This window comes from Vicugna pacos, unplaced genomic scaffold, assembly GCF_048564905.1.
Source record: "Vicugna pacos unplaced genomic scaffold, VicPac4 SAC-SAT, whole genome shotgun sequence".
In the NCBI taxonomy this organism is placed as follows: Eukaryota; Metazoa; Chordata; class Mammalia; order Artiodactyla; family Camelidae; genus Vicugna; species Vicugna pacos.
Genome location: NW_027328721.1, coordinates 19,010,964 through 19,024,600, shown reverse-complemented (window position 1 = coordinate 19,024,600; position 13,637 = coordinate 19,010,964). Strand labels below are relative to the sequence as shown.

The window sequence follows — 13,637 nt, the reverse complement described above, 5'->3', positions numbered from 1 at the left end:
TTACATGGCTTTGAAGACTCTCAAGCTTTGCTTCCAAGATTCAGACTCCTGTGGGTATTTTATCCCCTGTCATTTAAAAGCAAGTAACATCAAAACTAAGGGGAAAAAAATCTTAAATATTATCTGCAATTTAGTACCCTCACACAATAACTCTTCACTTTGACATATTTCATACATAAAAAATGATGGTCTTTGAAAGGACAAGTTCTTACGACTGACATTACAAGTAAAAAAGTACAGAAGTATTCATGTCATTAACTATTTTAAAGTCATACTGCCACCCAAAATGTAGCAAGTTGCAATATTTCCAGAAATATATGTGTATTACTTTCATAAAACTTTATCATTGGACATCACTTTAAAACACCCCATTTCTTTAATACACATAAAGAATACTGTAAATTTGATTAAATTGTATTTTTTGTATTAGTAGAACAAAAATGTTTCCATATAAAGTTTATTTGTGTTCTGTATAACTGAAGTATTTATATATTTTTTGTCTATGATTAAAACAAATTAGATGTACAAGACTGGAATTCACATGGTTGAAACCGGGTTTTTTTTTTAATAACTCCTCCAATAACTTGCTTGCTGGCCCAAAGACAGAGGAAAACATTTTATCATCAAAATAGTGCTTTATGAGTAGCACATTATCAATTTAATATTCCTAAAGGATAGCAGAGTTAACACTCAAACTCTTTAAAACATAAAATCTTACAGAATCTTTCATAGCCTCAAGTGATTGGGCTTTATTTCATTTCCTTTTGCCCTACTAACCAAGGTATTCTGCAATAGAGCATTTTCTAACATCAAGAGGGGGCAGTAAAGAGCCAGGTAAAAACAATGCTACAAATCAAACCTTCAAGATTATTCCTGCATGTTCTGATTGCTGTCATATGGCACTAGAAAAGCTCCACTTGGGAGTTTTTCCAACTCTTATTTAAATGGTAAACAATAAAAGGAGCTCTTCCTGACACTAAGACCACTGGATGAAAACAAAGTCTGACCACTTCTAGACAGTCACTAATAGCTGCAAAGCCAACAGTAAAAATTTCTTATGATTTCAGTTTAAATGTGATTTTGGGGAAAGATTAATAATTCTGCATCTGTAGTTGTCGGGTTACCTAAAAACATACCTTTGGCAAAATCTGAACTGAGTGAGGTAATTTTTATAATATGAAGCTTGCTTTCCAAGTTGAGTGACTTTGTGAGCAAATTATAGATTAACAAATTCTTCTACACACATGCACAATCATACATAAATACATACTAATTTATAGTTTAATTATTCTTACCATAATGTATTAAAATGGGAGAAGTAAAGATTATAAACTACAGATAGCAAGGGTTGTGTATACTTAATTTTTATTAAATGGCTAGCTTATAAAATATAATAAATGTTTTTATGTAAATAACACTTAATGGAGTTGTTTAAAGATGGAATAGGCTTTCCTTTGAGACAACTTGGAGGCATTGTAACCACAGGTCCAAATAAGCATTTAGCAGGGATGATGTAGAAGAGATTCAAGTATGTATATGTAAGGTATATATACCAATTCAGAATATAACGTATATCTAGAAAAGAATAAATTAGTCTCTGCTAGACTCACCTTTGTGGTGTCATGTGCATTCAATGTGTCTTCTACAATGTTGGATAGATCCACATGTAATTCCTTTAAAAACAGAAACCCAAATCAGTAGTTAGGAAAGAGCAGGTATCATTTTTATTAGCCAGTAGCCAAAGTATAAAATATTTTTGGTCAAGTATGTATATATATTTTTTTAATTACCAGAAATAGATTGCTTGTTTGCCTTAAAAATTTATGAGAATTTTCCTGTGGTTTCATTTTTTTTTAACGTAATACATTTAGTCTATTAAATTTTCTAAGGCAAGTTCTCTTCCCAATTTTGCATCTTTGGCCATGAATATTTTGAGTAGCATAATATAGCAACTAGAAGTAGTAAGAAATTTTTTCTCAACCTCTTTTGAAAAATTCTTCACTCTATGTTCCTGTTGAAAGTTTACATGCAAGAAAATGTATACAATCAGACTTTACCAGGATATCATCAGTGCTGTTGTCCATCCAGACCTCTAAATGTGCAACCACGTGTCTCTCAGTTCAACCTTAGAACTCCATCACCGTCAACATCAAATACCTTGAAGCAAACTAAAGAAAAGACTCTTACAGAGGAAAATTACTTTTATATTCTGATGTATAATGCATTTTGTTAGAAGCTGCCCTAGTAAAATTATTTGGTTCCTCAAACATTCTGGATTAAGTTCTTATTTGGAGGAGACTGTGTCATTAAAGTCCTTTGAACTTGTAGGAAGTCCTGTACACTTCACAAGTCTCTCTCCTTATATCATTAGCCAGGTTAGAGAACACTATCCTTCACCTAAATCTAAAGTTAAATTTCTTGCAAACTGAAAAAGGCCAAGTTATTATACAATATCTCACAGATTTTAAGAAGGTAATTCAAGCCTTTAATTTCTAATATTTAAAACTGATCAGAGTTGATTCTTATAATGCTGAAAATAGTCCATCTACTTTAAGAATCAACAAAAAGTTGGTACAGTTAGCCCTCTGTACCTGTTACAACCACAGACCAAAAAAAAAATTTTCCCAGAAACTTCTCAAAAGCAAAACTTGAATTTGCTATGTACTGACAACTATTTACATATCATTTACATTGTATTGAGTATTATAAGTAACCTACAGATGATTTAAAGTATACAGGAGGATGTGCATAGGTTATATGCAAATACTGTGCCATTTTACATAAGGACTTGAGCATCCATGGATTTGGTATCTGAGGGGGTCTCAGAACCAATCCTCAGCAGATAATGTGGGATGACTGTATAAAGAGGGTCTCCAATGTAGTTAACGTGCACCCAATATTTTTGCCAAAGAACAATTTCAAATCTTCAACGAAGTTTATATACAACAAGCTAAGAATCCAAAATATCAGCATTTTGTTAGTTAACATCAATATCGGCAAAATTACTAGTTAGTCTAGTTGGTTAACTTCTACTAGTCCACTGGAATAAATAAATTAAAGAAAAATTAAGGCAATAATTAACCTCAATTGAGAAACAAAGACTTCAGCCTCTTTAATATCAGAACTTTAATGTGAACAAATAATCTATCACAAAGCCAGGTTAGAGTAATTGTATACTATCAGGGAAGAAAAAAAATCTAAATTTTTAAGATTAAATAATTATCTACTTCATACACTCCTGTAATAATTATGCTATTAAATTAACTGAGTGCATCACTGTACAACATTACTAAAGAATATCAAAATATTAAGTATCATACCCAAAATATGCAATATTTGTGAAATTCTATTTTAGAAAGATGTAGAAATAATGACCCTAGTGAATATATATGAATTAGGTTCCAATTAAATGTAAACTGCTGCATTTTCCCAAATACAGTTAAGATTTATTACTGTAATATGCTTATAAATTACACTATAACATTTTAGCTAGGTTTAAAAGACAATTTTAGTATTTAATAAAAATGTTTTATCATAAATTTAATTTTGCTAATAAAATATCAGTACACACAAGTGATAGAAAATAAGCTGGAATTCAAGTTAAGCAAGACAAATTTTCTATATAGACTACCAGAAAGTATTTTCTATATGCTTTAACATTTTCAAACACATCATGACTGACGTAGTTCATTTATCATGAATTATACATTCATCTGGAAAATCAACCATTATTAATAACAAAGATCCTAAATTACTCCATAGTAAAAAAGAATAGATGATTGAATCTTCACACTGACCTCAGTAAAACCTCAGGAAGAGATTGTTATTTGTCAAAGTGATGAAAATTCATGCCTTAATCAAATGATTTTTTACATGAATGAATGCTAATTTTTTCTCTGTATAGTTTCCAAATTTTGTGATGTTTAACACACTCACATTTCTGTCTTTCAGCCAGAGGTCCTCTGCAACAGGCTGATAACCCACAGAATATCTCCTTAAAATCTATGTGGCTGTCATGATTTTCACCAAAGGCATTTAATAAACCTGTAAAATAGGAAAACACACAATAAATCACAGCCAACAAAGCTCCCGTTAATAATGGCATGCTTATGAAAGGAGGCATGACTCCCATAAACTGACTTAATTTTTAAAAGTTATTAGTAGTTTCCACTATCTTAGGAAGTTTTTTTTTGTTTTTCCTGGCATAATTATAACCAAAATTTAACTTCCTAGAAGAAAATACTACCATTCAGTGTTTGGTTTTGTCTGCCTACCTGTCTCTATCTTATATTAGTTCCAAAAGACAAAAATGATTGTAGTATTTAAAAAACAAAAAATGTTTTAAAATTTTAACTGGAAAAAAGTCAGAGACCACAATTATCCTAATTTGGAAAGACTAAGAAGAAAAAGGAAAATAGAAGAAAAGTTGAACTCTATCAAAGATATACTGTGTTGTTATTAACAAGCTTCATACAGCTTCTTCATGAAGCAAAGAAAACACACTATAAGAGAAAGAAATTCTGTACTGCAGTCTTCATTGTACCACTTAATCTGTATAAATATATTAAATTTCAGAAATAAAGGGCAATTTATAATCTAATCCTGTGGTTTTTAAACTTTTCATAAAAAATAAATAGAATCATTTTGTTTCCAAATGAAGTGATTTCTCAATCTCCAATTCTAAAAAGGTAAAAACACAACTGCACTGCGGAAGTGGAAGCCCTATCTGTTCTAGCTACCCTAACAAGTATTTCTAAAACACACTAGAAATCTGAAGAATACAGACTATTTCAAGAATCTAATTCTGTGCCCTCAAAGAGCAGAAAATTGAAGTTAAGAAGTAGTTAAATGACTTGCTAAAAGTAATAGGTTTTTTTAAAAAGGTCTGAATCAGAAACAGAACTCAAGCTTTCAGATTTCAAATACAGCTTTTGTGATTACCACCCACAACTACTCTTTGTAAACCTCATTTGAAAAATATATATATAGCAGTGAAAAGATCAGAGCTAAGTGGGGATCTTAGAGATGGTCTAGTCCAGTACTTTCCTAATTTTTTAAGGGTGGGGGAAGGATACAGCAGTGGAAACTTCTTCTATATAAAAGAAATACAGTAGAGACTCCACAGCTGAGGAAGAGCTGGGGTCATGTGTGCAAGCTAGAGCTTTGCCTATTCAATGTCCATCACCCTGACCCCTGCACCAGACGCTGAGGCACCACACTGGAGCACAGTTTCATAACGACTGTCTTGGTCAAACTGAGTTTATATATGAGAATATTCAGGTGCAGAAAGGTAAACCCACTTACACAAGGCTCCAAAGGTAGAACAGGGCTCACGTATTTAGCAAAGAACATTTGTAAAAAATAGAAGGATTCCCACCTTCACTCAGAGATGGATGAATTGGTGGTGAAACCAATGGGCCAAATGTCTCTAAATCAAATCATCCAGTTCGTGATTGAGCCTTCAGCAACCAACAGCATTTCTCCAGATGAATGATGTCTGATTCCTCCACTAACAATCAAATCAAACAAGATTATAAAATCTCACTCTTCTCTTCTGGACAGTTACTTCATCCTGATAATGTAACTTCTAAAGATACATTTAAGTTTCCCAGTTAAACTGTTAAAAAAAACTACCTAAAACAAAAACTCTGAAAGACAAATACATTATATCTAAAGTGGCATGAAAATTAAATTCAAATTAACATAAAAGAATGGGAAATGGGAAAAATTTTTGCAATTTCCCATTAAGCAGGCTGTTTAATTCCAACGTGTAAAATGATAAACTGAGACATTTCTTTCTGGCTTCCCACACCACTTTTATCTGTATTCACTTTGGTGATTTTAATCTCTATCTTAGATTTGAAAATTCTTTATCATAGTCTCTCCTGGCTACACAGTTAACACCCTAATAGCAGAATCTATGTTTGATTCATCCTGTCACTATAGTAACCACTTACACATTTAATACTTATTGAATAAATGTACAAAGGGGATAGACCTAAGCTTCTTCTTGGCCCTAAAATTCTTACTACCCCTCCTATAAAGGCAGAAGCCTCCTCTGTAGGACAGAGTGTAAATGTATCTCCTGAAAAGGATTCTCCAACAGGGACTGTCTTTACAGCGTGCTTTTAGATAAGATGTTTTTATGGGACATTTCAATAAAAGGATCAAGGACCTAAGCTTCCCAGTATGGTGGGGGTTGTGATGGGCATGGGAGGATGCTCACTTGGGAGGATGAGATGTTAAAGACACGAACAGTGAAAAGGACAGGGCAAGATGAAGGGAGACTGGGAAACAGGACCTAGAGATGTGACATCTACTTCCCACTGTCATCTAAGTGATACCTACTTGAAAGAAACATTTCTACAGTTAAATTCTATAATGGGGGATTATTTAAATGAAGCACACATATACTCAATGAGGGATTACATAATTTTTACAGGTTCAGAGTGCAATAGAGTTTTCAGAGTACTTTTTACATAACTAGTAGTTATAAATTCCTGTTTGCTAAATAAGCATGTGGAATTACTTCCATTTTGCTTTTAGACTTACTACAGCTTAACCTATTCACTGCACTGATACAGAGTAATCTTTCTAATGAATAAATATGATAATGTACAACCTTGTTAAGGATTCTTTAATTTCTCCACCACCAGATTTATGAACATTTAGGTCTATGTGTCAGGCCCCATTTCTTACCAGCTTTTCACCAACACCTTACATTTAGGTTATATTGCATTACCCAGAGGTCAGGAAATATGTTCTTTCACACATCCACATTTATTAGGTCCTGTGTCCTCAGAGGAGAAACCTTCTCTCCACTTTCACATCCTTCCATTTTACAGCCCAACCACTAAATCTTCTGTAAACACCTTCTAATGCTTCCCACCCTCACCAGCTACCCCAGGGTCTTAGCTTCTCTCTTCCATAATTGTCCTCCACTGTATGTAGTATCCACTATTCAAGTGAAGCATGAGTCCTCATTTACAGGTCTGTGGCCTCTCTGTATTTGGATTCAGTAACCTTGTACTTTTATCACTGTTGCTGCTAGAGTTCCTTTCATAGGACCTGATACATAGTAACCACACAATAAATACTTGCTGAATGAATGAATGAATGAATGAATGAATGAATAGCCAAGGCAATCTTCACAGCCAAGGCTTCCCCATTCCAGCTCAGTATTCTGTTATATCAAAAAGACTCTGCCCCATGAAACAATAGACCCTGTACGTTATAACAAATCTATACAATTATTAGGAACTATTATTCAAAGAGAATAGCACTACTGTTCTCATAGTTATGTCACATAAGTAGTGTATTAAGCTCATTCTGATTTGTTATTTATACAAATCAGCTATGTCTGTCACCAGTTTAAATATAAGTGATTTAGAAAACAAAAGTTTTTGATTTATCTACTCATCAGAAAACATTATGACAGATCAATTTACATACCTCTTTTGTCAGTTTATATACCAACTGGAAAAGAAGGGGTGTACAGTCCACTCTGAGAGTATAATTGCCTGCAAATTAAATAAGAGAGTATTTTAATACCTCCAAATGGACTTCAAACCTCTATTTAATTCTAACTTTATTTTCTAATTATAAACAAGATATAACAGACTTCAAATTGAAGGCATCATTCCTGGAGAATAACAGGGTGGACCCTAGAGAGTAATCATATTAAATGAAGTATGTCAGACAAAGAAAGGCAAATATCAAATTATATCACTTATATGTGGAATGTAAAAAAAAAATGATACAAATGAGCTTATTTACAAACCAGAAATAGACTCACAGACATAGAAAAGAAACTACGGTTACCCAAGGGGGAAGGGGAGAGATATATGATATATTAGGAGTTTGGGATTAACATATATACACTATTATATATAAAACAGATAAACAACAAGGACCTACTGTATAGCACAGGGAATTACATTCAGTATCTTATGATAACCTATAATGAAAAAGAATCTAAAAACAATGTATATGTATATATATAACTAATAACTTTGCTGTACACCTGAAACTAATTTTACAAGTCAAATACACTTCAGTAAAAACAAATAAATAAAATTTTAGAATAGATAGCTAGATAGGTAAATAGATACATAGACAGACAGACAGACAGACAGACACACAGACAGTCTGGCTAAAACTAAAACACAAAGGTGGAAATAACTCTTCAGGAGCCAGAGAGGCTGCAGCACACACTCGGGATAGGAGACTGTAGAGGCGGACTCTGCTGCTAAGGCTGCAGCTCCCACAGTAACAGTAAGGGTCATTGCTCATTACAGCAGCAGCACTTAGGGGTCTTTGGCAAAGGAAGCAGTAAGGCCATAATGTTCATTTTTTATTCATTCATTCAATTCAATATCAAGACATTAGACTAGAGCATGTCAGTAACTAACATGTGTCCTGTGACAGTTACCTAGAAACAACTGTAATACGATGAAAGCCTACAGATACACATGCCACATGTCAGGGTTAAAAGGAAGTCTGTAGTGGGTGCTTATGTCAGAGTCACTCCAATACATACAGGAAGTATTTCTGTATGAAATATTTTAGCCCAACTTAAAAATAGCTCGGCAGGAAGAATGTGAAAATTACTAAAGTTTTAAGTAGTAATCCAAGATAGGCAAATGGTACACAGACTAAAGAAGTCAGGATCAATAGCTTAGTTATGAATCATAATAATTTTCTCTCTGGTAAAATGGAAAAATGGAGGTATTATTGAGGCATCTCATAGAAAGAGGGTAATCTTAGTTTATGAGTTGGAGTTGATAGACTTAAATGCTGGTATACTATTTAATGACAATCTGAAATAAAATTTACCTTCTGTGGATGAGTTTGCATTGACATATGTAACCCCTCTCTCCTGGAGTGTTTTCACATTCTCCTGTAGTTGAAGCAAAGTGGTCACTTAACTCACAGCATTTACAATTGTGGAAATACAAACAAAACAAATTAATTCAATAAAAGAGTGGTCTGCAGATACCATTATAAATCAAATGCCTATGCCTCTGACCATAATTTTAAGAAAATGCTATTAACTGCTTATCAATATTAATGCAATTAAAATAAGAAAGAAAATATTAGTGATGCTGTAGCCACTGTTCATAGCAACAGCAGGGAGACCCAGAGGAAAACTGTCCCTGATCCCCTGCATCATAATATGAAGGGGGAAGGCTTGGAGATGCTCAGCCTCACCCTGTATCTACTGGATAAGAACTGCTCAAAGTAAGACCTGGAAATCTGTATTTTTAAAAGGTGTCCTTGGCAATCCTTACATACATTAAAGTATGAGATCCCTTGATGTTGGGGATCCAAGTAACTTTACCATATTAAAAGTGAGAAAGCTGGAAATTTGATTTATCCAGAATTTTTTGAAAAAGAAGATACTGATGAAGAAAGAAAAGAAAAAAAAAGAAGAGGATAGAGAAAAAACTAGAGGGAGAGAAGAGTGGCTATTAGGGCAAAGACAAGACATTTCTCTCTCACACACACGTGCACACACATTCTAGAAAAATACAGCAGAGGAAGACTAACGTCATCACACACAGACGGGAATATGTGGAGAGAACTCTTTCCTTCTCTTTCTCTCTCTCTAGCTTGCTACCTTATAAGAGCAGTTACAGTAAAAACATTTAAAGCTGTGAGTGGTCATCCCACAAATGAGGATTCTTGCCTCTGCACATGGGATAGATGACAGCTGATTCTGCTGAGAGTTTCCATTATGACAGAGTTACAGTAGAAATAAAGAAGATTCCTTAACTATATGTAAAGAAAGTAAGTGCATTGCTGAATATGATCAAGAAGCTAGTAGAAAATGGGAAACAATATTCAAATCGTCTTTTAACTCACATGAATTTAAATTAATGCAAGACGTATTATCTTATATCTTGGATTTTTTTACCTATATTTTAAGCTGCTTAGATTATAGAAAGACACATGTATTTCTATATACATGTATTCACAAGAAATTACATATTTCTAAAAGTAAATGACCTTAATGAGTAAGATCTGATTCATCTAAATAAGTGTATTATGAAATGCATGTTCGTAACACCAACATAATAATAAGACTTTGCCATATAAATAGAATCAAATGTGATACAAGTAACTGTGATTTTATTCCCATACTTATTTGATTCATATTATTATTTTAAAGTATGAGGAAATGATTCAGAAGGAAAGCATTTTAAAAACCAGACACAATGGCAAGAAAGATATGACATTCTTTAAATCAATTCTATAAAATTTGGACTTCATAAATGATGAACAAAACAGAGGATGGTCAAAGGAAAGTGCTTTTTGGTGCACCTGCCTTTAAAAAAATGCACAAGCCTACCTTGAACATATAAGAACTCAGAGTTACTGGACAGAGAGCCTAAGGGAAGAAGATGAAAGAAGGGGGCCTATGAGAGACACTTTAAAATAAAGCATTAAGAGCCAGTGACAAATGCAAATTAATCATAATTGAATTAAAAATAAATCCTTGAAATATTAGAGTAATTCAATTTACAAAATCATTGTATTATACTCCCCAATCACTTTTGTAAATGGTAAAATATACTTATGGTTACAATTTAGTATGGAATCCATAAAGGAGAGACTATAATCAGAGTATAGTCATCTTAAAAGAGTATGTTGTTTTCCTAAATAGAAGAAATCCAAGGAAACTGTTAAAAACTTGAAAATTAATGCCAAGGATTTATATCAACTTTTTGATAAGCTAATTCACTTGTCAGAAGCAGCTTCCTAGGTTTGACTATTTTCTGAGCTTACAGATTTTACTTATTTATCACAAAACAAATACAAATAGAAACTAAAATATTTTAGTAATAATGAAAAAATTGGTTTGTGCCCAGTAATTAAGAGGTTGTTCTGTTTTGCCAAACTGATGTAAAAGCAAAAACAAACTCTATTTCTTAAATTTTCTTGAGTATTTATACAAATTAAAACCACATCAGGTAATGGAACACATCTGTGATTACCCTGAGATACATGTTGACCAAGAAAATAAGAAGTTTTCTATCTTAGTTACCTCAGCCCATTTATGGAACCCAGAAGTCCAAATTCTTCTGCATCCCAGCTGGCAAACATGGTAGTTCTTCTCAGTCTCCAGCCTGTAATCATTGTTAACATACATGGTTAGGTACACCGGCCTAAAAACAAAGGAAGATTCACTGAGTCACTTTCTGTCATCACTTGCCAAGGAAACATTATTTACCTCTACTAATCAGTTTTCCAAAATTCTAGACAACTTCTTTCAAACCGGCAGCTCCACTGGTTGGGTCAATACCTCCAAATAGCCAGGAGTCCTGATGATCTCCCAGAATAACACACCTGTCTGGAAAGGAAGGCATTCAAAACAATGACAACTTAGAATGTACCATAAAGAACAGTAATTTATGTTTTTAAATTAAAATTTCTCCTGCTTGAGTTTCCTCCATAGAAAACCACCAAGGCAGAGTCTCCTTTTAGAATTTACCTTTTTTTTTTCACATTTAATTATATCACATCAACCAGGAAAAAAATATCAAGAGTTGATTAAAATTCACCTTCTCTTACTCCTGTAATCTTTGTAAAAACAAAATGTTTTAAGACATTTTAAAAAATTCACCAACTCACCAGGTTTCACAGCTCCTCAGATAGTTCTGATTACATCATAAATGCTTGTGATTTTCTTGATGTTATGAACATGCATTTTAATCTTCCTAGAATTTCACAAAGGAAACAAATTACTTCACATAGAGCATTATGTCTAACAGATTCCTACCAATGTTTTATTATGATAAATCTCAGAAGTACAGAAAACTTTTTAATAGGATGATAAATTCCCATATGCCCACCACCTAAATTCAATCATTGTTAATGCTGTTGAACCATTTGCAAGTGAGCTGCACACATCATGACATTTCTCTCCTATGTACTTAAGAATGCACCTTAAAGTCAAATTAAAAAAAGTGTCAGTATTTTATATTTTTCCTCCCTCATAGCTCTATTGTTGGTATTTATTTAAACTTCAAAATACTCTATTATTCAACGTGACAGAGAATCTTGTTTTTAGCAATTTTTTTTTTTTAAAATTGTGTATTTGTCCATTTAGAGCTCAAATCAATTAAGGGATATGAGCCCCAGGTGCTTTTTTTTGATATTTTGACCAGGGAAAATTTCTGTTTCTGAGTTTTCCCTTGAACTGTTACTGAAGCTACATGCTCTTTGTTTTCCCTGTGTCTGTGTGTCTGTTTATAAATCAGAAAGGCCTACACTTTTCATTGTGTACCTCTAGAGGGTGTTAATACATGAGATAATAAAGTCTCCTAAGTTAAAGGAACTCTGTTCTAATTGAGTTAAATAAGCACTTACATAAATCTTTTTTAAAATTCTTATAAAAATAAAGTTGAATTTCTAATATCTTAAGAGTTCTGAAATCAAAAAAAAAAAAGCCTCTTATAGAACTTATAAAATACTTGCAGACTCCAAATTCACATAGCTAAGGCTAATCATTGACCAACAAGACTGATTTAACCATTTTAGTTTAATAAAAACAGCTGTATCCTCTCTGATTCATCAGTGTGAAGTTTCCCATTCCCTCTACATTTCAAGCCAGTCAAACTAAAGTTCTGATCATGCCATGCTGTTTCCCAACCCTGCACAAGCTGTCCTCTGCAGCTGGCATTTATTGCCTGTTTTGATTCCATGGAAATCTTACTGTTTGTGTAAAATTAAGCTCAATGAGCACATGTTCCGTGGTCATACCTCCTCTATACCAGTGCTGTCGGGGGTTAGTAAGAGTAATGACTATAATAAGTATATTGAGCCATGTGACAGTTACCCGCTCACCACTGTGACCATCTAACCCACCCCCACAGGAAGTGACCCGTGAACTTCGCTCCTTTCCTCTTCTCTCCTACTCCCTCCCTTAAGTTAACCTAGTGTTTTGCATGCATAGCGTTTTGACAATTATCTGAAACACTTTCAAAACTTCAGTTGAAAAGGGAAGATAAAATCTCACACCTCGACCCAGGAAGAGAGGGGTGGGGAGTGGCCCGGAGGAAGCCGAACGTGAAGCGTGGCCTAGGCTCACAACACAGCCCTGTTCCTTCCCGAGTTTCGTAGCTGGGAAAGCAGTGGCCTGGGGCCCGGACCGCCTCGGGGCCTTTGGGGGAGGCCGAAGAAGGGACACAGACCCGCGCAGGATGGGGGAGGGGCATGGGGACCGCGGGTGGGCCTGCGGCCGTGGGGTCGGGGTACGCAGGGACTCACCGTCTGTGCAGCAGCTCCTGGGCCACGGCCGGGCGGGCGGCGGTGCCGGCTGAGGGGGCTGAGGCGGCGGCGGCGGTACCGGCTGAGGCAGCGGCTGCGGCGGTTCCGGATGAGAGGCCTGAGGCGGCTGAGGCGGCCGCTGCTGTTGCCGGAAGGACTTGAGGGACTCCAAGGCTTTCACCGGCTTTTCAAGGGTCGCCATGGCGGCCTTCCGCCCCGCGGGGACAACCCCTGGAGTCCCCGGGCTGACTGGCGGCTCCGGTCAGCAGCAGTGGCAGTGAACGAGGCTCGGGGCCGCCAGCAGGTGCGGACCCCAAGAACCCGGCCATCTTGGAGCCGTCCCGACAGCCCCCGCGGCCCTGCGT

General features: G+C 35.1%; 1 protein-coding gene across 14 annotated transcripts in view; it reads right to left on the bottom strand.

The window, feature by feature from the left end:
* The window catches only part of LOC107035121 (putative N-acetylated-alpha-linked acidic dipeptidase), a 23,625-nt gene extending 9,988 nt beyond the window's left edge, over positions 1 to 13,637 (bottom strand). For 4 of the 14 annotated variants that reach the window (XM_072956917.1, XM_072956919.1, XM_072956920.1 and 1 more), the window contains exons 1-10: positions 13,273 to 13,637; positions 11,635 to 11,720; positions 11,048 to 11,168; positions 10,352 to 10,390; positions 8,836 to 8,899; positions 7,453 to 7,520; positions 5,378 to 5,509; positions 3,937 to 4,044; positions 2,058 to 2,168; positions 1,611 to 1,673 (exon numbers count right to left, since the gene is read on the bottom strand). In XM_072956917.1, coding sequence (XP_072813018.1) covers positions 5,462 to 5,509; positions 7,453 to 7,520; positions 8,836 to 8,899; positions 10,352 to 10,390; positions 11,048 to 11,152 — 324 coding nt within the window. In that variant the 5' untranslated portion in view covers positions 11,153 to 11,168; positions 11,635 to 11,720; positions 13,273 to 13,637 and the 3' untranslated portion in view covers positions 1,611 to 1,673; positions 2,058 to 2,168; positions 3,937 to 4,044; positions 5,378 to 5,461. Of the gene's footprint in view, positions 1 to 1,610; positions 1,674 to 2,057; positions 2,169 to 3,936; positions 4,045 to 5,377; positions 5,510 to 6,895; positions 7,069 to 7,452; positions 7,521 to 8,835; positions 8,900 to 10,351; positions 10,391 to 11,047; positions 11,169 to 11,233; positions 11,354 to 11,634; positions 11,721 to 13,272 lie in introns of all 14 variants that reach the window. The other 10 variants (XR_012067722.1, XR_012067723.1, XM_072956923.1 and 7 more) reach the window with 7 other exon arrangements.